Genomic DNA, 25,634 nt, shown 5'->3' on the forward strand with positions numbered 1-25,634 from the left:
GTAGCAATTTGAATTGATCAAGGAGACTAAACTCCCTTCTCACTCCTGGAAACTGGACTGAGACCCCCAAACAGCTACCAGAAAAACAGATGCTAAATGCTCCCCCTCACTTCCCAGCGCCTGCCCTGGATTCAGATTGACCTACAGTACAGGTAAAGGCTCTATATCCCTATTGGTGATCTCTTGCAGCTGGCTGTTGGGTTAAAAATAGTCAGGTATGCTAGTTTGTGTGTGTGTTGATAGAAATAAAAAGCAGCAAATAGGCAAAGGGATGCATAAGCACAGAAAAAGACTATACTCAAAGGTTTGGTTCAGATAAAGTAAACTAAGTTTAGCTGCTTATCCAGACTAGGAAGGGGAAAGTCAGCTCCAAAAATGTTACAGGTCACCCGTACCCTAAACGGTCACTCATCACCAGTGGCAGATCAGAAATGTCATCTTGTCCAAATTTAGTTCAGCTTTGTTACATGCTTACCCCCACAACCCTTCCTTCCAAACTGTTCCTCTACCTCAACCCGTATTTACTTGCTTTAGCAATTCTTCCTGGGGCAGAAACCTAGCAGCCTGCTACCTCCTCCAGCTAACCTCCCCCATTCCCCTAAGGAGGCAGCTGTCTGTCTTACTACTCCCTCCTACATTTTCAGGGGACAGACCCTTAGATGTAGCACAAATGCCCTAGATGGCTCAGTCATCCAGAAAGAGGTAGAAGCTGGGGCCCAGAGACAGGTCAGGAATTGGCTCCTCCATCTTTCTTACCCTCCTACCACATCTTCTTTACCCTGATTTTTCTCTCGTGTTCTTCTTTGCTCAGTACCTCCCAGATCAACTCTCCTTTTTCCCCACAGGGGCTCTCATGACACTCCCATCAGCCTCTCCCCAGCTTTTAGGGCAGCAAATATCACTCTTTCTCTCCCTGCCCCCACTCCAAGGATTGGCTCCGTAAGACTCTTCTCCAGCCTGTGGAGGCACCTCCTCCTCTAAGTCTCTCACATATGTTCAGCAAGCCCCATGCTCATTGTCTCTCCTTCACCTGAGCCAGGCAGAGATGTTGGTTTTCAGGTTCTTAGATACTCATGTTCCCCTTTGGTTTTCTCCTTGTTTCATTGATGAGAAGATGGAAACTTCAACATACAATTTGAAAACATATTTTAACACTAAAACAAAAAACCCCAAACAGCCCAATTTAAATAGCACCACACTTGTGCCCAATGCAGCTTGATTTGCCATACAAAAATTAAAGCCTTGGGAGACCCAGTACATCAGTAACTAGAGATCTGCCCAGCTCTAATTTTTAGTGTATCACCTTCACTCGTTCTTACTGACCAGCCCAGTCCTGTCCTGTGCACTGTTCCCCTTCAGCCCCCTCTGCGTGAAGCAGTGCAAGTGACCTGATGTAGCTTCAGCAGCCGTTCAAACCCACATTATAGTTCTACTCTTCCTCTTCTTCAGTGGGACCTGTAACTCTTGTTCTACATAGAAACCCTGTTGAAGCAGTGCAAATCCAGCATGAAGTGCCCTTAATTTCATTCAAATCAATGGGAATTGTGGGTGCTTCTCACCTTGCAGGGTCTGACACTACACTGGCTCTCCTGCCCTTCAGAGGCAGCTCCCCTCCTTTTCTCAGCAAAACTGAATTTCCATTTGCCTCTGGCAAGCCAGTGAGGCTAAGGTTCCAGCCTGCTGTATGTGCAAATACACACAAACTGAAGGTTCCTAGATAGGCAGATAGGAATTCCTATCACTTCAGCTGAAGTAGATGAAATTATTTAATGTTGGCAGGTGCTCTTTCTTCTCTATCAACAGTAAATACTAATAGCAAAAGCATGGTGGGGTTAAGGTTTTTAACACATTCAATATCCTTCCAGTTAGAGTGTGGGATTTTTCTTCTTGCTGCCTTTCGTGTCTAAAGTGTTATCATGCCAGGTAGAGAGAGAGGAGGCTTGTTCTACTCTTCTGAGGTCTGTTCATGTCAAGAATGTGTGTGTGAGTGAGACAGGCAGTGAAAGCGAAGCTGCTTATGATCAAGCTACTGAGATTTTATCATGGTTCACAAATCCCCAAGATTCAAAGGTGTAATATTGGCCTTTTTAAGGTGGGACAGGCAAACAAATGGGCATGTTTAATATCAGACAGCTCAAGTCATTTGGAAGAGGGGGTGAGCTCTTATCTATAAAGGGACATGATTGAGTAGTTTAGGCCCCACCTCCAAAGATGTGTGGTGTGGTTTTTTTTTTTTTTTTTTTTTTAAAACAAAACTCAATAGAAATGGGTTCATATAGTTTCTCTCAGCTAATTTCAGTACAAACTGTTGGGTTACTGGATGTAAATCTAGTCCTGCTATTTCAAAAACTCAAACACTAGAGCACTGACTAATGCACGAAAACTGAAATTAGCCATAAATGCAAAGTGAAGTGACCAGGCTAGTTTCACTGTCCAAGCTGAGTGAAATGCAGAAAATAAACAAACAGCATAAATCAATTACCAACCCTTTTCTTTTGTCTGAGCCTCCCCTGACGAGGAATTGGCAGATGGTTTCACAGCTGAGGGGGAGAATGGGGGCTTTCTGCTGCAGGAGCAGAAAGATGTCTGGGTCAGCAGGATGCTGCCTGAGTGTCAGCTGCATTTATGGGGGAGGGATAGCTCAGTGGTTTGAGCATTGGCCTGCTAAACCCACAGTTATGAGTTCAATCCTTGAGGGGGCTACTTAGGGATCTGGGGCAAAATCAGTACTTGGTCCTGCTAGTGAAGGCAGGGGGCTGGACTCGATAACCTTTCAAGGTCCCTTCCAGCTCTATGAGATAGGTATATCTCCATATATATATATATATATTGGGGGCCCCTGCAGGAGCAGGGAGAGAAGACAGGAGGCAGTCAGAGAGTCATCTGCTGCTTTACTACAGCTGTGGAGGATGGGCCAATTTCTCTGCCCCCCTCCCTGTCTCCTCACTCCTGCATCCTCATGGAATTGTTTGGCGCACACACAAGGTGGGGAACGCTGTCATAAATTATGAAAATAGAGCAGCCAGTTAAAGTGGTTTCCATTTTAATTCCAGTTTATGCTTTCATAACCTAGATCAGGTTTATTAACTATAGGAGTTTTATCTTGACAGAATCCTTCAGATGTGTAGGAAGTTTTCTATAATCTCCGTGTCCAGATTTTGCATTTCTGATGTTGAGATTTCACAGTAATAAATACCAATCTGCATGGCCTGAGGTAAATTTGGGTCTAACATGAGTAACGGCCAACTTGTCATGAGGCATGATTGTGAACTGTGGAGCTGACAAGACACAAGGCAACATATATTTGGGTTACACTCAGCTCCCAAGGAGAATACAGGGAGTGACACTGGTGATTCCCTCTTTGTCCGTCCTGCACCAGTGCATGAGCAGGGTGCTAGGGGGGCACTGAGCCGCCGGGGGCATGGTGTTTCAGATGAAATATAAAATCAAGGTCCTGGCCGCTTGTGATCATTGAAGATCCATTGGTACTTTTCACATGAGGATGGTTGCTAAGCCCAATGTCCTGGACAAGTTCCAATTCAAGTATCCCATTCTGCCTCCCAAAATACCCTGTGCAGCTCCAATGGTATGCTTCATGTCCCCACCTATAGTGGTTGCTGTCAGAAGGGCTGGGTAGCTGGCAGAGATTCAGCCCTTCCCAGGCAGACTCAGGAAACTAGTGAGAATCAGTAGGGGCAGTGGGGAAGCAGCAGGCTGTGAAAGTTGGTTATTGCAGAGTTGCCACCATCTGTAAAGCTTGGCTGACGCCCAGGGAACAAGGAAGGCTGGGGATCGTTCCTATGAAGTCTTCCCTTCCTGTAATGCATCCTCACTCCCCAGCACAGTGATCAGAACACTGAATAGGCTACAGCACGTAGAGCAGGCAGCTGCCTGCTACTTTCTTTGTTCCCTTCTAACCTGCATTCAGCAGAGCCACTTTGCTGCATGAAAAACATGCAGCTTTGCGCTGGCCTCTGAGCGTGGACAGGAGCTCTCTTCTTTAGAGCCCTTTGCTAGATCCTGCCCCAACTCACCAAAGGCGTGCTCAGGGGACAAGGGTAGCAGAGCTGTAGTAGCCTGGCTTTAGCTCTAGTAGACATCCAGCTAGGATGGTAGAGAGGTCCTGAGGCAAGGCACGCTGCAGTGAGCACTGCTCCATCAAACAACCAGCCCCAGTGCCTGCTACTCATTGTAGTATGGACGTAGGGAATCTGGAGGCCCTGCCTCCTTGCTCCGGTTTGTAGAAGACCAGCAAGCCTATTAGCTGGGTCCCCAGTCTAGCAGTCAGTGCTTGGGAGTGTTCAATGTATCAGTCTCTGCTCCCATACAGTTGTGCAAGGCACTGTGAGGGAGGGGGGGCTGCCATATCCTTTTGCCTCCCAGCACATCCGTGCAACGCAGGGCAACAATTCCCCCTAAGCCAGGGAATGCAGGCAACCAAGAGGATGAGACAAACTAGGCCAGCCAGTTAATTTCCTTGTTGGTACACAGTTATATCTTGCTTCCACACCAAAGGAATCCTCTCCCCACAACCATCACTGTAATGAACTGATGTTTGTATGTACCACTGCCTTCAGCTGGATTGAATCTGAAATACTCAGCTGGGTGGGCCCATTACTGCAACAACTGAAGAATAGTCTCTTTTAGCTCAAGTGGCAAGAGCCTCTGGTTCTGGAAGTGTTTTGGTTCTGAGGTCTTTCCCCACTTCCTCTGCAGGGTCCTGAGTGGCCCCACCGTGCTTGATGACTGGGTACTATATTCTCATCAAGCTGCTATGAATTCACCTGGCTTAAGTTGTAGATTTGCAGGGATTCATGCAGACAGGAAGATGCCCTCTCTTTTCACCACCATCACCCAGGTAAGGACAAGCCTGCAGAATCTAATGTGCCAGAACTAACATAACTCATAGCATTTAGAAACCTAGGAACTCTACGCGACTCCAAACAGGCATTTCTCTAGGATCTAACGTTAGTTGCAGTGATACAAACATGAGCCTCATAGCGTAATATTAAACCTGTAGTGATATTAATAGCTTTGCTAATTAACTGTGGAGCAATGAACGGGCTCTTGATGACAGGAAGCACCCCCCCAGGCTTCCCACATGGGACCACTCTCTGCCCTCCCACAACACCTCCTGTTAATGGAAATAGCCCTACTCAATCCTTCAAATCACAGCACTAGGTATGAAGTTACACAGGAATTCAGTAAGCATGTGCACATTTCTCTGTGTGTGTGTGTGTGCGTAGGGACAAGTGAGGGAAGAGGCAGAAGGGCCATGTGGTCAGCAACTCCCATGAAAGATTGCGTTGAGCCCAAAGAAAAGGGAACAACCAACAGACTGAACTGAAATCTTAAATGTGGAACAATACATAGCCTCTTGGTATGTCACTTTACCCACCACCAAAATGCACCCACCTCTGGGGTGGAATGTCTCAGCTGTCTAATAGTGTACAGTGACACTATGCTACAGTTTAGGAGCAGATGTGAAGCACATTATTTACAACTGGACAGATGGGGAAATTCTGTGGTGTTAGCTTATAAGTGCTCTGCTTGGAATTTGGTCAAGACTCAGGTGTTAATGCCCTCAGACAATGAAAAGAGTCATCAAGATCTTCTATGAGCATGAGTGGCCAGGACCTCAACCTTATGTCTCTTCTGAAAAGCAGCAACCTCTTATTTTTAATTTAAGTGAAGGATTGTTCCATTCCTGGCCCCCCCTCCTTCATTGTAATGGTCCTCCTGTGTTCAGAAAAATTTTGCAGCCTGTTTGTGTTCATATTTTCTATCACATATTTAAAAATGTTTCTGTGACAAAGGGAGGAAGTCTCTCCTGCCCCCACAGCTGGAAAGTCCCCTCTAATCTCATTGTTCTTTTCCCCTGCTGTGTATCCTGCCAATTAAACTGGGTCTTATTTAGCTGTAAATAATCTGGCTAGACCCTTGGTCTGGTCTCCTTCCGGCTTAGCTCTTGTTCTGTCCAAGTCCACAGACTTGCTTCTTCATTTGTTCCCCATCACCAGCTTGGACCTCATTCTCTGGTCCTACTCCTTCCCCCAAATAGCTTGGCCCACGGTCTGGCTTCCCCTCCCTCTGCCTGGCCCTTGCCTCTCACCAGCTAACGTGACTGAGTTACAGTATTCATATACTGCCTGCAAATAGGCCCACCGCAAAAGAGTTGGGGCTGTGAGTGTGTGGAGGAGTGAATGCACGCACCCCACCCCAGTAGTTCAAGTTCAGGGCTTGAGTGCGTCACAAGGGACCAAAAATAGGTGTCTTATTCATTAAAACTGGCAAGTCCACCGCCCCACTCCACACAGACACCCTTTCTGTGCTTTCCTGCAGCCCCTATCAGGTGACAGTGAGGGGACATTCATCCACTCTTGCACACACTGCAGGATTGTTCCTGATTGCTGTGCCCTCTGAAGCTCTGGGGAGTGAGCTGTAGTCGAGCCGGGGCAGTGTGTGAAATAAGTGGATAAATAACTGATTGCCATCTGTGTCCCAGCCATATTGCATTTGCATAGTGAACTGGTGTATCATATAGGATTCACTGAGGGTCAGAGCTGGTGGTCAGGTCCCATTATTGGGGTGACAAGTGGGTATTTTGGCAACCCTATTTAAAAAACAGACAACCTTCCAGGAGTTAGTTAGACCCTTGGGAAAGCCTGGATTTTAAGAATTTAAAAAAAGTAAAATGTGGCTACTGGGTCAGTATTTTGCTAACATAGTTTATATAAAGGATGAGGACTGTAGATATGGTACATATTTTGATCTTTCTGACAATAATTTGGGGCCTCCTGAAGATTGTTTGGGGGGGTGCTGTTGTCCCCTTTGCCCCCCAGAAGCTCCAGACCTGTGGAGGATTTAGTATAAGCTCCTGGGGCAGGGACCTTGTCTTCTAAAGCACTGTACGCCCTTCCAGCACATTAGCCAGACAGCCTTCTAGCTCTCTCTTTATATTACCTTATATTCGCTGAGGTTCAGTGCAGGGTCATCTAAAGAACTTCTCTGCTTAGTCTACCCTCACCCTGGACTTATGATGTTGGTGGCAGTGGCTCCAGCCTCTTTACTGCCTTACATCCCGGCCATGGTGAGTGGAGGCAGGGTCGGTCCTAGGGGTGGGCAAGTAGGGCAGTCATCCTGGTTGCTGACTTTAAGGTGGCACCATCATGCTGTTCCGTTGGGCATTTTTCTGAGGGATACATTTCAGCTGGTCTAGATATTTATCTGACCCTCCGAGCCCTTTGCCCAGAAAATGCAATGTATCCCTTGACTGGGTTTGGGAAACTGAAGCCCACTTTCCTCATCAAACACATCAGTTGTGCTGTACGCTGCTCACTTCCATACTGACAGCTGAAGGACAACAGCCAGTTCATATGCAGCTGGCTGAGTGAAAGCCATGACTGTATGAGGGGTGCTCAGTGCACCATCTGGAATCACTTGTAGGGAGGGGAGAAGGGTTGTTCCCTAGTGGATGTGTGTTTGCATCACTAAAGGACCCCCTCGTTGGCAGTTTCAGCAAAAAGACCAAGAGCTGATGGGCCATGGAGACTGAACTTCCTGCTGACCCCCCAGACATGATCTGAGGGGGAATTTGGGGAAGTTTGGACTGATGGTACCTGTTCTGTGAAGAAACAGGTCTTCAGACTCCAGGGTGGTCAATCCTGCACCTTTCACCAGCATTAATTTTCCTAAAAAGAAAGAACACAGGAAGCACCAACACCAGCCAGACAGATTGCAACCTCAATCCAGTGTACTAATAATACTTAGCACTGTACATTACTGTAATGTTACTTACAACATTAACTAATAAATCCTCACAACACCACTGCGAGGTAGGGAAGTGCTATTGTCCCCAGTGTACAGATGGGGAAACCGAGGCACAGAGAGGAAAAGTGACTTGCCCAAGGCCACACAGCAACACAGTAGCAGAGCTAAGATAAGACTCTGGAGGTTCCTGGCTCCCAGCCTCATGCTTATTTCTCTAGACCATGCTGCCTCTCTGGAGATTAGGAACTCAGGAATCCCTTCTAAAAGTAATGTGTGGAATTGTTGATCATTCACAATTTTTATTGGCAGATAATTATTCCAGTTTAATCCCCATACTGTGCAGTGCACCTCAGACCCTTCAGAGTTCCACAGCACTCCCAGAACCCACTCCCACCCAGCATTGGGACTGCTGTTTAGGAGTATCACAGGGGGCTCTGTGCTTTTATTAAAAAGATGTTTAGACTGGGTTTAATTGGCAGTGGTTCTGGAATATGTGAACTCCTACAGGGCCTTAAAATACAGAGCCAGAGAGGAAGGCACAAGGGAACTGGTGAAAGGGGAATCTGCTTCCCCTCCTGAAGTGGCCAACAGCTCTCTTAGTTTTCTGGCTCTGTAGAATTCCAGTGATAGCTACCAGTAGGAAATGCTTGTCTCCAGTTTGTTGGTTGGTAAATCATAGCCTCAGAGATGCTTTCTTCAGTGCAGAATTGCAGTGAGCACTCAGCCCACAGTTAAAGATGTGCCTCTCATCACGTCCTCCAACCTTCTGCCACTGTCCCGGAATCAGGCAGGCTGCAGTCACTGTGCTCTCCCACTGAGGGGACTGGGTTATGACCACTGTGCTGCCAAGCAGCCAAACCCAGAGTCCGAGTCTCTTCTAAAATTGGGATTAAATTAAGAGCGTTCGAGGGAGGATGGAGAGATGGGGACAGAGTGAAGCAAATGGACAAATCCACCCATTGAGCAACTGGGAAGGAAATGTCCCCCTTGTCACTGGAGCAGGTTCCTTTTTACAAGGCTTCTTTCTCCCTCTGGGAACATCTACTAAGCTTCATTTCCGTCAGCTGGATATACCGTATGACATTGGTATCTGCAGGGAAAGAGGACACATGCACTCACCGTGATTACAACTTCCAGTGAGAAACTTACGAACAGCTACACACGCTCCTGTTCCTGTTCATCATGTCTCCTTTTTATAAATACTTCATCTGAAGTTACCGGGCTGTAGGAACTGCCCCCCCAAGAAAGGCCCTCTGGTCCAGTACCCTGTCACCTCTATGGAACAGAAATCTGCTCTTTGCTCACTATCCCTGCTCTAAAATCTTTGTCCAGACCTTGGTGAGCTCTTGCCCTGACTATTGTACCCTTCTCCTTTCCCTTCTGCCTTCTCCCCAATCCACTCTATTCAATTTGTTAAGTCATCATCTCCCCTTGTTTTCTGATCAAGTTCTTTCTACTGGCTTCCTGTCTCTCAATGCATCATATTCAGGCTCCTCATCTTCATTTACACAGCTCTATATATTCTTGCCCCACCTACATCTCTTCTCTTCTCTCAACGCCCATGTTCAGTTTATCTCCAGCTCCTGGTTGCTCACTTTCTGTCAGGCTGCCACTATGCCTAGAAAGTATCCCTCTTTTGGCCTACCAAGTTACCTCTCTCTTCTCCTTCAAACCCACTCTGGGAATCCTTCCTACACCTTCTCCGCCACAATAATCCCCACACTTGCACTATTGTTCTTTCTGCTGCTGTGTCTATTTTGGACAGTAAGTTCTTGGGGGCAAGGAATGTGTCCTGATCTCCCTGTGCAGAGTACTGTGAGAGTCTACGGGCTGTATAGGTGAGAAACTGAAAGTCTATTTCCTAGATAATTGTGTACTGCTACAGCATGTATAATGTGTGCGGTTTCTAATCTCTGACCCCAGCTGTGGGGGGATCTGCTTGCTCCGAAGCATAAGGACTGCTATCCTGTGCGATTACTTATCGCTAGATGGTTTCAATACACATAATATTCCAGTTCATATGTACCTAATCTTTCCTTGAATCCTCTTGAAGTACTTGCCTCAGTGAGGCCCTACAGCCATGTAGCCAGCTGGCCTTTGCCTAGTCCAGTGGTCCCCAAACTTTTTACCTTGTGTCACCTCTTATCCCTGTCCACACCTCCACCCCCCAGAGCTGGGAGCAGGGGATGCGGACAGGGGTAAGTGGCCCGAGGCTGGGGCCACAGCTAGGGGCAGGGGCAGGGCCGGGAGCGAAGCCGTGGCCAGGAACCAAGACAGGCAGGTGTGGGGCTGGTAGCCAGAGCAACTGGTGTGGAGCTCTGGGTGCAGGGCCAGCAGCCAGGGCCCCATGTGCAGGACCGGCAGCCAGGGCCAGCAGCAGGCGCTAGGGCCAGGAGCAGAGCTAGGTGGCGCTTCCTCCTTGCCCCCCATGGGGGCCGGCCTGGGCCCCAGCCATGACCCCCAATGTTCCTCTGCGTTGGGGAACCTCTGGCTTAGTGGAAGGAGAGGGAGGATGTTTTCACCTATACAGCAACCAAGGACAAAGTCGGCTAAGAAATAAGAATGCAAAAAGAGACAATTTTCATTGATACTGTCATTCAGAAATGGCTCCTTGCTGCCAGTCTCCCTTGTAAGGCCAACCAAGGCCAGTTTAAATAAATTTGAGGCCCTGTGAAATCAGTTAATTAGGCAACTCTGTGTGCCAGGCCCAAGATTCTGTGTGCAACCTCCTCTCCCCTCATGACCTGCCCAGACTGCTTTACCACATCAGCTGGGGATGGAACCTGCAAAGGGAGAAAAGAGGAACAGGTAACATGTCCGACACTGGTGGGTGGGTTTGTTGTGTGCTCTGAGAACATTATGGTGGCAGGTTTCCTGTAAAAACGAAGAGGGGAAGCCAGGCCTGTTGAGATAAACAAGACACCTCCAGATACCCCAAGGAGTTCCTGGTGAGTATGAGGCAGCACCTGAGCACCACTGGGAGGTTCTCAAGCTCTCCCAGGTGGGATGGGTTCCCCCTTCCAAGAGTCATCTTCAGCTGCAAGTCTGTCAGCTTTGTCTGATCTGGTTTGGAGGCCAAGGATTCAGTGGTCATGGAGACTAAACTATTTCCTCCCCTTATGCAGTGGCCCTTCCAGGTCAGGTCTAAGGTACATTCAGAGGGCAGCATGAGGAAGCTGTCTGCGTTATATCTGTTCTGTGGATAAAGCACTTCCATGTCCTGGGCTAATTCAGAATATTTCACACTCGCTAAGTGTCCTTTAAGAAATTTAGAGCTGGTCCTGAACTAAAACCCTGGAGTCTAAAAGCCCCAGACTGGGAAATTCAGATGAAGGCCTGGATCTGAATTTTGCAGATTTGACCCACCTTTCTAAAACACAAAAGCAGTGAATGTGCAAGGTATGTGACCCCAAATAGAGGGGGGAGGATAATACTAGCTCAAACACCCTCTCTATCCCCTGCACCCTCATTCAAATATCCATGTCCCCTGCTGCTCCAGGAGCTGATGGGTTACAGCCTATATGAGCTTCCCTATTGCACACATCTTGCACTTTGAATGTCTGCCCAGTGAAGGTGATAAGTGATAATTGAGTAAGCATGCTAGGAAATCTGCCCGGGCTCGTAGGACCAGCTGGATGCCTGACTGAGGGGAAGAGGCAGAGTTCAGTGCATGATTGGGCAATCAGAGGCCACATCTCCCTCCAGCCTGATGGGTAAGGGAGCCAGTGACTCATGGCACAAATTCACCCACATGGAAAATTTCTCAAATGCTTTCTCCTAAGCCTCAGGAGCAGAACAGGATGTAGCAAGGTATGTGGCAGGAGACATTCTTACTGCAGGTTACCTAGAAATCTCCCAGGCAAGTCATGACATCTTCTCTCAAGCTCACACTTTTGTCAGAGAAAAATATACACAGCAGTTGGTTACAAAGCAAACAGAACCCTTTTTCTCTCTGCCTTTCCTTTGTTACTAACTCAGGGGTGGCCAATCTGTGGCTCGGGAGCCACATGAGGCTCTTCAGAAGTAAATATGCAGTTCCTTGTATAGGCACTGACTCTGGGGCTGGAGCTACAGGTACCAACTTTCCAATGTGCTGGGCGGTGCTCACTGCTCAACCCCTGGCTCTGCTCCCACTCCACCCCTCCCCGCCCCCTCCCCTGAGCCTGCTATGCCCGCTCCTCCCGCCCCCAGCCTCCTGCATGCCAGGAAACAGCTGATCAGGAGGGAGGGGGAGACATTGATCGGCTGGGCAGGAGGTGCTGGGAGCGGAGAGGGAGGGGAGGAGCTGATGGGAGACTGCTGATGTATTACTCTGGCTCTTCGGCAATGTACATTGGTAAATTCTGGCTCCTTCTCAGATTGGCCACCCTTGTACTAACTAATAATTCTCTGCACATTTTACCTCCTTGTTTTGGAACATTTCAATGCATTGTATAAACACGAATCAATTAAGCCTCTGCGAAGGAGCGAATGATGACTTTACAGGTGGCAAAGCCTTAGGCAGAGAGAACTCAAGTGCCTTGGCCAAAGTCTTACAACAAGTCATTAGGAGAGCTGGGTGTAAAACCCAGACTTCTTGATTGTCAGGACTGTGCTCATGCTAGTATATAAAGCTACCCTCTAAGGGAAAGTCTATTGCTTTCCTTGTGGTTTTGATTTAGTGACTAGACAGAGCCTAGTGGTTAATACTCTGTGGTATCATGACTGTGACCTGTTTTGATTCCCAGTCCTTCTCAATCACAAAGATAGAAGTACACAGAAGGCAGACTCTGTGGCTAGAATGCTACTCTACTTTGTTGGAAAACTGGGCTTTATTCCCGGTCTTTGTATTTCCCTGCTATGAAACAAATAGAAGGGGCTGGGCCCATGTAGCCTAACGGTTGGCATTTTATGTTACCAGAAGGTCAACTCAAGTTCCTTCTTTGCTCCCAATTTCTATATGCCATGACTAGAGAGAGCGATGGATAGGAAGAGGTGGAACAACATATATGGTAAGGCCAAGGTTCCTCTGAAAACAAAGAGGCTTGTAAGTAAAACCAAATATTTGGCTGCTTCAAAGTTCAAACCACTTTGAACTCTGCTATGTGCTTTTATCAGCTTCTGATCACAGAGTTTATGAAAAGCTGCAGATAAGTTTTACATAATTAAAGTAGCCTCCCCTTTCCCTTTCCAAATCGTCTCCTCTAATGAGGGGAGTTACACAATTCTATTTTATTCTTTTCAGCTCTGTTTGTGATTGAGGTGGGAGGGTAGAGAAAAGGCCAATCCCAGCTCTGCTAACCTTTGATGGGGAATAAATAGCCTTAAGGGATTTGCTGTACTGACAAGCCTTTAGAACAGGGACACCCTCTGTGAGTGAATTCCTGCTTGCCTTTTAAAAATTCCCTCTGTCAGGCAGAGTAGTTTTCCAGTGATTGATCTCTAAATCACCCCTTATTAGAGAGAGATACATTGCACAGAACAAGCTCATACCAATACTCAAAGTGCTTTACCACTACTAATGAACTGACCCTTCAGAGGTAGGGAAGAGTGCTATCTCCATTCCACAGAGGGGGAAATTCGGACAAGAGACATTAAGTGACTTATCCAAGATCATATAGTGAGACTGTGGCAAAGCCAGGATTAGCACTGAAGTCATCAGACTCCATTACTGTGGTTTAACAACCCCATCCTCCTTCCTCTCTATGTACGCTCTGGATTACTTACCTTTCCCCTACTGTATCCCCCAACTTTCAATAAATAGCCATAAATAAAACAGAATAAGGGCCTGAAATGTCATAGTAATTGTAAATAATACTAGAGAGGGATCCGGGCTGCAGAGTGCAGGTCCAGAGATATCCTTCCCCTGAATTAAGGGCAGTTTGGGCCATCCCCTAAGTATCATTATGGCCTGCTGTGGTGCTTGAGGCCATTGCTGTTGAATGCTTAGGTATTTATCTTATAAAGAGATGAGAGCAACCAGACCATGTAATGTTGCGGGGAATAAACAGCAGAAAAGCATGCAGTAAAACTAGGGAGAAAACAATTCAGATAATATAAGGACTGGAAACTTTGACTGAAATTTGAAACTACTCTGAACCTAAAAAAGAACAGGATAGCTTTTTATTTGACCCCCAGCGCCCCCACCCCCACCTTTTTTTTTTTTTTGACGAGTCCCTGCGTTTCCTGGCTCTGGCTGGAACTGAAAGCAGGAGGTGAAAACTGTACACTAGATGGGCTAAACTCTGCCTTTAAGCACATTAACTGAGCAAGGGGAACATGCACAGCTGTACTGGCCAAAGGCTTGAGGCATTCTGTCCATTCATGAGGCATTCTGCTTCCATCTGCCATGTAAGATTCCAGCACTCACTACACCTATTCATTTTTACAAGTGTACACTCATGCTTGCCTTTTCCTGCAGTGCCCATGTCCTCACTCCAGCTGGACACAACTCCTCTGGGGCATCAAGCACTGGCAGCTGTGTTAGCCAGCCTCCCTGCTCCCCCTTCTGCTCAGGGAGCACTAGCTGCAGCATACTACCAGGCCTCAGGGCCCAGACCAACTCCCTTTCCACACTCAAGCTGGAGAAATCACTCTTGGCTTATGTTTGTGTATGGCATCTATTTCCATTTCTATTATGTTTTCCTTCAATCAGGGCCAGTTTTAGGAAGTGCGGGGCCCAATTCGAACATTTTCGGCGGGGCCCCGGCAGGGATGACTAAATAAATAAATAAATAAATAAATAAAAGCCTTTCATTTCTTAGCAACCGGTTCCTTATAAAAAGTTCTGATTTAAGGGATGTGCCACCGTATGTATTTTTTGTACCAATAGGGTTACCATACGTCCACATTTTCCCGGACGGAGATTTAAGAACCAAAAAGCCTGACATATCCAGGAAAATACGGATGTATGTTAACCCTACCTAAAGTTCTTTTTTAAAAAGATGGGCCTGAACTAGAAATGAGCTCCGTTTCACATGTGTGGGTCCCTGCCACTCCCTGGGGGTGTGCTAGCGTGACCAGATGTCCCGATTTTATAGGGACAGTCCCGATTTTTGGGTCTTTTTCTTATATAGGATCCTATTACCTCCCGCCCCCGTCCCAATTTTTCACACTTGCTGTCTGGTCACCCTAGGGTGTGCACATGTGTGGATCCCAGCTGCTCCCTGCCCCACTCATTGAAGCAGGTGTGCAGGGTTACTGCCCTGGGAACTGCAGGGTACCACTGGACATGGGGCTGACTGGAGGTAGGGGCTGGCTGCAGGCAGGGCAAGGGGTGCTGGGCTGGCTGGCTTCAGGCAGGGCTGCAGGGGGGTGCGGCAGGGGTTGGCTGGAGACAGGGCAGGGGCTGGCTGTGGGCAGGGCAGGGGGGGCAGGGCTGGTGCGGGCAGGATGGGATGTGGCAGGGGCTGGTGCGGGCCGGGGGTGTGGGGCTGGTACGGGCAGGGGTGCAGCAGGGGTTGGCTGTGGGCAGGGAGTATGGGGGCAGGGGGTACAGCCCACCCTATACGGTAAGTGCCCCCTCCTCCTCCTCCCTCCCGCACCGGGGTAGCAGCAGCAGCAGCACAGGGCTCTGGGGGCTATTTAAAGGGCCCGGGGCTCCCCTGCTTCTACGCCCTGGTCCTTTAAATAGCCGCGGGAGCCCTGGGGAAGCGGCGGGGCTCCAGCAGCTATTTAAAGGGCCGGGGCGGTAGAAGCAATGGGAGCCCCGGACTTTTTAAATAGCCCCCAGAGCCCCACAGCCCTACTCCAGGGCTCCAGCAGTGGGGCTCTGGTGGCAATTTAAAGGGCCTGGGGCTCCAGCCACTGCTGGGAGCCCCAGGCCCTTTAAATTGCCCCCTGGGGAAGCCGGGCCACCCCGGTACGGCGCACCGGCACTTGCCGGTACACCGTACCAGGGCTTGGACATGGGGCCCTCTTATGGGAATCGGTGGAATTGGCCTAAAGCCGGCCCTGCCTTTGATCCTTATAACTTTTCCCTTATTTTTGCAGAATTGTTTTTTTAAAAAAATACACTTTGTGGGTTTAATCTCCATGCCTATGTAGAGACATGACAAACTCTTCAAATATCTATGTCAAAGGGCAGTCAAAGCTGGCACCAGTAAGTCATGAATAATAGAGCCAGAAAGACAAAGCTGCCCTGTGTTACTAAAGCCAACAGTCCTGGGCATGTGCTCAAGAGCCTGTTACTTTTGTTTGGAGTACATTACTACAAGGGCCAAGAAATCTTACAGGCCAGTTTAATTATGCAACTATTGTGCTGGCAGAAAATAAAAACATTTTTGTTGTTACTGGGCAAATAGGTGGTGGGTTCCTGAACAGAGACCTAACTGATTCCATGGTAAAAGTTAGAGCATGGACTGGTGATTGGGGGAGATGAGGGTGCCTGTCTAGTGGGGCACAGAGACCTGCCTCCACTGAGATGATGGAAAGTGTGGATGTTAGCAACGGCAAATGGCCTCCTAATTTTCCTGTGGAGAAGATGCAGGTGTGTCCTCCTGATGGTCATTTTCAGAGATGCAGGAATCCCTGGGACTGGGGGAGGGGAGGCAGGGGGGAGATAGACATCTCCACATGCTTCCTTTTGGGGGGGGGGGGGGGGAGGGGAAGAAGAAAAGGTTGGAAACCTCCTTTACAATGGTAGCATCCCCGCAATACCACCATCTTCCAGGCTCTGCTGCAGCCTCAGCAGTGGTCAAAAGCTAATACCTTCAGGCAATGTCATTGCAAAGCTGCTGTGCTACCAATAAATTCTTGAAAGGAAATGTAACTAAACACAGTAGGCATGTTCATCCCTGGTAAAAATCGATGCAGCTAAACCAGAGATGGATTTGGCTCAATGAAAGGAAGAGCAAAAGCTGTGAGTGTGAAAATCTTGTGGCTACTAGTACCTGTCGGCTGTCGGGACTTTGCTTCTTTCAAATAGTGCAGTGCCTTGTTGAAGTCACCAAGGTGGTAGAATGCTACGCCCGATCGATAGAGTGCCTTGAAGTTCTCTCCTTCCTTCTTAAGCACTTTGAGGCAATACTCCTTGACTCGCTCATAATTCACCAGCTCAGCCTGGAGCAGACATGCTGCAGGACATGAGAACAGGGAGAGAGAAATGAACAGGGACTGTTAGACTCTTATTCCTTCACCTCCCCACAGTCAGTGGGACGAAGATAAAGGTTGAGCTAGGGGTATGGCTCCAAAAGGTACGCAGTCAAATAGTTTAAATATCAAATCCAGCTTCTCACACTGAATATAAAGGTTTTATTTTCACAATTTCAGTGAGGATAGGTTGTTTTTGCAAGGGAAGCAGGGATTTAAACCCCTCTCCCTACAGAGTTGGAACTCCAAGTCCAATAGCTCTGTGCTAGTGGTTGAGAAACAAGAAGTGAAGGTGACTAAAACAAAAAGGAACACAGTGTCCAAGCAAAATAAAGTACAAAAATTGATCACCCCGCCTCATAAAAGTAGAAAAATAAACTAGATTAAATTTTTTTTATAGTTTTAATAATCCAAGGTTATCAAACATACAAGTAAGAACTCTATTTTATAAATATGATGTTTGACAGTGACCTTTAACTGCCTCTTATCCAGTGGATTAGAAGTCAGGCAGTAAAGCTAATGGCACGGAAATCTTTGAACTGATTCCTGTGGGGCCACCTTTCAACTGAAGATCTGAAACCCCAAACAGTGGAGCTGATCTGCAGCCTTTCCTTATGCCAAAAGTCCCACTGATTGCTTACTGAATCCATAAACAAAGATTGTATGACCTGGCCCGTTAGATAATTAAGCCTCATCTTATTAAATATAAACTCCTACCAGGCATTGGAATGTTTAATACCCATCTTAACCTATGGGCAAAATGAGGCCCAGAGATGATACAGGATATGCCCAGATCGGGGTGAATCAGTAGAGAGCTGAGAACAGGAACCAGGAACAGTCTCTTACTCTAGCCATCAACACCACTTCCCCTAAACTGGAGGCTTGCACTGCTGTGGGCCCTGTTGGCAGACACCAGGCACAGACAGTGAAGACTGGCTGCTCAGCTGGAGGAGACTGCTCCACCTCCTGTTCAACCCGAGATGGGGCTCTAGAGTTGCCCCTCCACGCCCTAGCTGCGTTGAGCTCACTCCCTCTAGTGGAAGAAGCTTCAACGCTCTTCCTTTCCCCACTCCAACCATTTCCAGTGCTGCCAGCACAGGAGGATGAAAGGGCCTCATGGCTCTAAGCAGAAACTCCTAATCCTGTGTTCCTCACAGATAGTTGCTGTCAGTAGAGAAGAACATAGTGTATTTCAAAGCACCTACTCACCGACTATTTGAGTAGTAAAATTATTGCGCAAAGGTATTTCCTGATCCAGTTTTGTCTTTTCCTATTTGTCCAACATTGATTTTCTTGCTGTGTTTCTAATGGAGCTTGAAATGAAAGTGCCTTGTTTTTATTTTTTTTAAAGCTTCTTATAAAAATGGTTGTGTGAATTTAGTGCTGGCTTGACAGCCTTGGAGACTGGAGTCCTCTATTTATCCACTGAACAGGTACAGCACTGGGAGTAGATTCCCACATGCTGCCCATCCAACATGCCCTATCCTGTTCTGGAGAGACCAGCTCTTGGAGTGAGTGGAAGGGGAATTTAGTTTCCCTGGTTCTTTCGCTCTTTGATCTCTCCAGTTATAGTAATAGAAGTGTCTGTAAAAACGACAGATTTACTCAAATATTCCATAGTCAAACTTGCTCTATTGATGACTTTTTTTAAACTGGCAGTTCCACAAACTCAACCCATGTTCTGAGAACCTAGCTGGGCTCCTTCTTGTGTCATTAGCAATAAAGATTCTGCAAACATAATTTAGCTGCTGCTGCTGCTTTTGCTGATGCACAAGACATAGTGGAGTTGGTTCTGTGGGGCTAACATACTGGACTCTTGTTTGTCTCAGCAAAGTGAGCAGATTTGACTGGAAAGTGCAGGAAATAGCTATGGTGAGTGAGAAGGGGCCATTCTGACTGTCACTTTTTAAACTCTCTCTCTCTCAAGGGAGGTCCCTTACAAATATTTAGCAGCATGTATTCTTATACTCACTTTGCTTCATTGAGAACCATCTCCTTTCTCCATAGTATAAGAGATTAGAGAGGACTGTGGATATGATTACTTTATAATGTAAATCTTGAAGCTGTTAATAATACATCTTTTTAAAACTTTCTTCCTAAGTCAGTCAGAGAAGGATTGTTTTTAAAAAGTTGTTATTCCTAAATAGACTTGTATATCTGTGGCTGGCAGTGTTTGTTTACGGTATCAAACATTTCGTCACCCTGGCTCTCTATGGAATAGGTCTCCAGTGAGGCCTTTTCAGGTACAGGCTGTTCTCGAGACAACCAAATGAGACTGTGGTTTATACAGACCTTCCTTCCTCTCCCTTGATATCAAACTGGTGCTGCCCTACACAACAACCTTTACAATACATCTTAAATGCTTGGAAGAATGTACCATTCTTGAAGAAGCACTTTTCTTTCCAACTTGGCATGTAGGGAATCTTTTCCAGTAGCAGTGTTGTTTAATGGTTAGCCTAGTCTGGCTGAGTTTTATTCTCAGCTCTGCTAGTGACTATGTGAACTTGGGAAATATAACCTCTTTGCTTCTGTTTTACGCATCTATAAAATTACCTCACAGCAGAGGTGTTGGAACTATTTTTATAGTGGGGGGCTGAGCGCCATTGAAGCAAACTGTAAACCCTGTTTATAATGACAACCACTTTAAGCCGGGGGTGCGGCAGCACCCGCAGCACCCCTAGTTCCAGCACCTATGGCTCACAGGGTGGTTGAGCTTCTACATTATTGTCTATAGGTGCTGACTCTGTGGGTGCTCTGGGGCTGAAGCACCCACAGGAAAAAAATGGTGGCTGCTGAGCACCCACCGGCAGCCTCACCGATCAGTGCCTCCCCCTCCCTCCCTGCGCTGTTTCGTGGCATGCAGGAGGCTGGGGAGGGGGGAGGAGTGAGGATGCGGTGCGCTCGGGGAAGGGGATGAGACGGGGTGGGGGTATGGCATTGAGGGGAAGGGGTGGAGTGGGGCAGGACCTGGGGCTGAGCACCCCTGGTACAATGAAAAGTCGGCACCTGTGGTCTATAAAGTGCTTTGAGATCATCAAGTGAAATGTGCTACAGGAGGGCAAGGTATTCTTGCTAGCAAAAGCTCTGAATTTTGCAACTGAATGTTACTGTCTAAGTAGAGATGTGTGGAACGTGGCCACTTTGGTTCATTAGTCCTACGCTGGGCAGAATTAGACAAAACACCACAGCGGTTAAAATGCTAGCAGAACTGCCCCAAATCTACAGCTTGCACCATTGTAGGCCCCTCTTGGCAATGGTAGGAAGTTTAAAGGAAAAACGACTAGTGTAGCTAAGGCCCTGGAGTTTCATTTTGAGGAACCCTAAAAATTCAAAGCAAAGCACATCTGAAACTGCCATGTTTCACCTGTTTTTCAATAGAAATCTCCCCAGCAGTGAATTTTTGGGTAAATCTGGGCTGAGTTAGGGGTTTCTAATGAAATCTAAAATAAGGGTATTTGGGTTTTGGTAAAGATGTTTAAGGTCTGGATTATGCTGGGATTTTTGCCACTGGTGTAGCTGCACCAGAGCAAACCCCCTAGTATAGACACAGGTGCCGACTTTTCATTGTGCCAGGGGTGCTCAATCCCTGGCTCAGCCCCACTCCACCCCTTCCAAATGGTTCATCTATTTCAAGCAACAAGCCTAGGAAAAATACATGCTTCAGACACACTGAGTAGACACTTCTTAGATTTTAGTTGCTACATTCCTTGAAAATTCTGTCCATGCTGGTCATGCTCCAGCCCGAGGTTAAGCAGGACTTTCCCTGCCATAGCTGCTCTGGACTATTGCTCATGCTGGGTCCAGGTCTGGGTCTGGGTCAGGGTCCAGGCACCAGAGCTGAGAGCAGGGAGACTGTCTCTTGTGCTCTCAGTGACACCTTCCTGGGCCCAGGCTTTATGGATTAGGAAGTTGCCTGAGTCTAATGGAGATGGGACAAGAGCTGGCTCATGGTGGGGAGTAAATTGGGACAAGGAACTGGGGTGAGGGAGATGGAGAGCAGAAACTGGAACAGAGGCTGGTAGGGGGCAGAGGAAAACTGAGACTGGAAGTTATGGTGGACGAATAGCCTGTGACTGGGTGAGCAAGGAGACTAGGACTAGGAGCTGGGACGAGAAATAGGTTGTGGAGGGAGTGGGAGTCAGTAGGTATTTAGGGGGATGGACCAAGATTGGATAAGGTGCTGGGGGAGACAGAGGGATGGAAGTGAAGGATGTGAGAGGGGAGGGGAAACAAATCTGAGGAGGAGCTGGGGTGCAGGTAGAGAACTGGGACTGGCAGGGCAAAGAAACTAGGCCACAGAGCCTGGGAGAGAGCCATTGAGATTGGATGAGGAGCCCAGGAAGGAAGACGAGTCTTTAGAGCCTCTGCTACATTCTATGACAAGATTCCAAACTGGTAGGGGGAAAAAAGAGCCACAAGGGATGAAAAGGAACTTGAGAAAGCTTTATAATGTGGGGGCAGAACAGAGGCTGTATCAGATCCTTCTCTTCCCCTACACACAAGTGGGCTGCACTTTTCAAAGCTGTTAGCCAGAGTTCCCAACATACCCCCAAAGAGTGACGATTAGAGAAATGCCACATGCTTTAACACTCCAGATCTGAGCAAATCATTAGGATCTGAAGAGTTTTCAGACCAACTCTCTCATGAAATATTCCCCTTCCCCTTCCATATCCCAAGCCTGCAAACAAAGGGGATTTTCTGGCTCCGCACCAATAAGATGCTAATTATAGCCATCTTGATAAAGTCTAGCAATAATCTGATCTGATTAGCTGACGACTAGTTCCTGGACTGCCTTAATAGGATGAGCAGGGAAAATTAAAGTGACAGTACAACTTTCTAATAAGAAGCAGCTCTTATTTACTCCTCCTCTACACCTACCAAGGCTGTGTAAATATGCCTGCTTGTTATTGCATGCAGGAGACTGTGTATGAAATTAAAATCCAGATTGTAAGACATGCTGGCACTCTCTCTGCAGTGGCTGATTAATGCTAAATGAGGTGTGAATATACCAACACTGAGGGTCCCAGGTAGCCTCTTCTTCCAAGCCTCCATCCCTTTCCTTTCAGCCTAGTTCTCCACTCCCAAATTCTGACTGTTCCTCTCAGCTAAACCTTCCTGGACAGACTCTTACCTGACCTTCTAGGATGGACTGTTTCTCTGCTGCCCCTGAGTCCTGGATATTCCTGCCATGTGATGCAAAGGGTCATTGTGCTGCTGTCTGTAAGAGTCTGGTTGGCACAGTAGAGCAATCCTTATTGGTAAGGTTCACCTATTTGTAAAAATAAGTTTCCAAAATCTCTTCAGAAACGTCACCCTCTTCCAATCACCACAATTATGAATGGTGCTTATGTCTCCCTGATAGACATCATTTTACAGCTAATTCCTAGCAGGAAGTCCTGCATCAGGATATAGTTTGAGATACAGGAAACGGAGCTCATCATTTGAATGTGTAAACCCTTAACTTACAACAGCTATGGAAGTTTCTTGCCTTTCCCATGCATTCAAATGCTGTACTGGATCTTCTGTGTCTCAAAGTGTCATCAGACTTACAAGGGGGCAGTGGCCTGTTTGAATGCTAATTATTCTTTTTTAAAAGTTATCTTTTTAGGCAGTAAGATGTTTTTGTGGTGATTTATGTTTCTTTTTCATTAGCTGAAGTGACTAGAATCTCAGTTATATGAAGTTGCAGTTTTCCTTTAGAACGACTAAAATTGTAATTCCATTAGGGTTGTCTTTGCAATACAATCTAAGTTTTCAACTGGTTCTCATGGCTTCCAGTTGGCTTGGTAAGTTTTGGAGCACAGCAATGAGTATATTGGGCTACAGCTTCCTATAGTTATTGGCCCTCCACATGAGACCAACAGAGGCCAAGCAAAGTAGCCTCACAGAATTTCCACTAGGACACAGCCAAAGGAATGGTCAAATGATGGCAGGCAGATGAGTCAGACTTTGTGGCAAAATCCCTCTCTAAATGTGCAACAATAAATCCTCGTTCCAACAAAATAAAAAGGTGACAGTAGAAAGAGGCCCCAAACAAGATCCTCTAATTCAAGCCCCTTTGAATCTCATGGAAAGGGGATTCAGGAGCTCTGTGTTCTAAGTGATAGCCAGACAGTGAGTCAATAGCAGAACCAAGAGCAGAGCCTAGTTCCCTGCAATAACCAGTAGGTCATGTTGCTTCCATAAACATTTCTCTCCCCTGCAGCCAGTCTGTCTGTCTCTCTCTCTCTCTCTCTTTTGGTCATGGTTGCTATTGTTGTTCTGTCAGGTTAAATCCTCTGGAGGTTTCCTTCTTTCTGACTCCACTTACAATTATCCCAGTAATCCCTGACCTAGCTTTATCTTTTAAAGTCAATACTCATCTAGCCCAGCTGCCTGTGTTTTGCTTTTTGAAACTATGCCAGAGTCCCTTTGTTATTGTTTATCTCTGTCAAGCTTTTTCCATCCATATTGCATCTTTCTCTCCCCAGAGTCCCAGTTCCATGTCATCCTCCTTCCCTGTTGCTTTATCCTCCTGTCAGTGCCATTCAAATGCTTCTTTTTCCCATTAGTTCTACCAAAGCCAACCATCGGGCTCCAGTCTCTTGTGTCATTTCTGTAGGGCAATAGCAGATAATATCTGAAGAGGGATCAGCAAATTCATTAGATATACCATGACTCTGGAGATCAGGAAGGAGTTTTACGCAGATAGTATGGCCATAGGGCTGGTGCTTAGAGTAGAACAAGAGGCTTGCTGCAGAGGCCAAAGTTCTCTGAATGTCTAGTTTAGTTGGGCCAGCAAAACAGATCCTTGGTAGCAAGGTCCTGGAGACCTATCTATTGGGCAAATAGCTTCTACAAGCATATATTGTGTGTAAAGTTATTGGGGATCCTTTCCAACAAAAGGTGCTGCATAGCTGGAATAGCTATATGGCCAAAATGGGGTCCTGAATGAACGATGGCCAGCTTAAACACGCTCAAGACCAGATAGAGGGGATGTTGGTAGGAAGAGAGAAACATCTGGAGGAAGTGACAGCAGTAGAGAGAAAAGAATCTAAAGCTGGCTTGAAGACTATGACCCTTCTCCTCGAATGAAGTCATTGACATAGTCATCCATGCCATTATGGCCTCCACACTGGATTTCTGTCAATGGGTTCAATTTGGAGCTGCCCTTGATGATCACTCAGAGGCTAAAAGCTAGTGCATTATCCTGCCAAATAAACCAAGTAAGCTAATGTGGGCACACAACACCTGGGCTTCATGGCCTGCCCTGGCTTTTGTTCACCTCCTGGTACAGCTGAAGGTGTTCATGATTATCTATAAGGTTCTGTAGAGATTGGGAGCAAGTTATCTTCAAGACTTCCCTCATCCAGGCCTCGTCATGGCATTTACTATTGGAACTGGAATGCTCTCACCATCTATCCTCAGGTTTGAGCATTGTGTACTCTGCATCCTTGTCCTGATCAGGAGTGCAGTAACACTTTCACCTGACAATCTGTTACTTTTCTGGAATGTACCTTTGTGACTGACTGCAACTAGTCCCTCCTCCAGTTCAGCTGTAGTTTCTCTCCTGTCCTTTACTACCAGATACAGAGTTACCTCTGTATTGTTGACATACCTCCCAGACATCCCTCTATGGATGCCAGCACAGCAATGGATTGCTGCTCTGCCCAAGAGAGCATTAGAGCCTATCCTCTCCTGACTCCAGGACCTTCAAATTCTAAAACACTTTAGGTACAGTGTATATGAAGGATAGAAAATATAAAGCCTGTCACTCTGGCCGGCTTATTTATTTGCTCTCACCCAGGGTCCAGGACTTGAACTACACTCCACCCTGTTTAAAATGTAACTCAGTGTTAAGCAGGGAACAAACAGGGAGAGGTGCTCCTCTTATTTAAACTCTGAGCCATTCAAATTCTGTACCAATGGTCATTTTAGTACTCCGACTTCCCACATTAAGGCCAAGTCTGCACTGCAGACTTCTGTCACCACAGCTATGGTGGTCAGGGATGTGAAGAGGTGTGATTCTTGACCAACATACCTGTACCAGCTGAAGCCCCTACCATAGATGCAGTTATATTGGTAAAGTTTTTATCCTAAGTAGAAAGTTTATCTGCAGAAGCTAGGAACTGCTGTACTGGATCAGACCAACAATTCATCCAGTATAATATCCTGTCTCTCACAGTGACCAGTTATGCTGTTCAAAGGAAGGTTCAAGAAACCCAATAATTAACCACTATGGAATCACCTGGCCATGGACACCTGCCCTCAGCCTGAGTCTTTGCGCATCCAACATAATCCCAAGCAAGTTAGAGTTTGGCCCTGAAACATAGAAGTTTAATACCATTGTACAATTCTGATCCTGTCTAATGTAGCTGTGAAAGTTCTTATTAGTCGTAAGTGTCTAATCCTTTTCTAAATCCTATTAGGCTATTTCCCTCAATGACACCTTGTGACAATGAGTTCCACAGATAAATTATGCATTCTGTTAAAGTGTTTCCTTTTACTACTACACTTTAATCCTTTTTTTTTTTTTTTTTAAATCTATTAACCACAGGAACTGGGATGGCTCCCTTCTTGCTTCCAGTTATACCAGAGCAGTTAGGGATGGGAATGCAGTAATGTATACATAAAAGGATTCTGATGTTTCTTCTCTGTGATTCCTACATGGCTTTGGATATTATGCTGCTCTTGTTTTCTTGGAGCATGCACACACTGCCAAGGCTTGAGCCCTTAATCGCTGCAAATAATTTAAGAGGATAGTTGCCAGGGATTTGAATTACAGTTGTGTTTAAAAAAAAAAAAAAAAAAAATCA

General features: G+C 46.7%; 1 protein-coding gene across 1 annotated transcript in view; it reads right to left on the bottom strand.

Annotated features, from left to right (window-relative positions):
- Positions 1-3,026: 3,026 nt before the first annotated feature.
- TTC9 (tetratricopeptide repeat domain 9) overlaps positions 3,027-25,634 on the bottom strand; it is a 42,103-nt gene continuing 19,495 nt past the window's right edge. The window contains exons 2-3 of the mRNA XM_034769302.1: positions 16,641-16,823; positions 3,027-8,860 (exon numbers count right to left, since the gene is read on the bottom strand). Of these exons, the coding sequence (XP_034625193.1) occupies positions 8,781-8,860; positions 16,641-16,823 (263 nt within the window). The 3' untranslated portion in view covers positions 3,027-8,780. The remainder of the gene's footprint in view (positions 8,861-16,640; positions 16,824-25,634) is intronic.

This window comes from Trachemys scripta, chromosome 4, assembly GCF_013100865.1.
Source record: "Trachemys scripta elegans isolate TJP31775 chromosome 4, CAS_Tse_1.0, whole genome shotgun sequence".
NCBI lineage: Eukaryota > Metazoa > Chordata > Testudines > Emydidae > Trachemys > Trachemys scripta.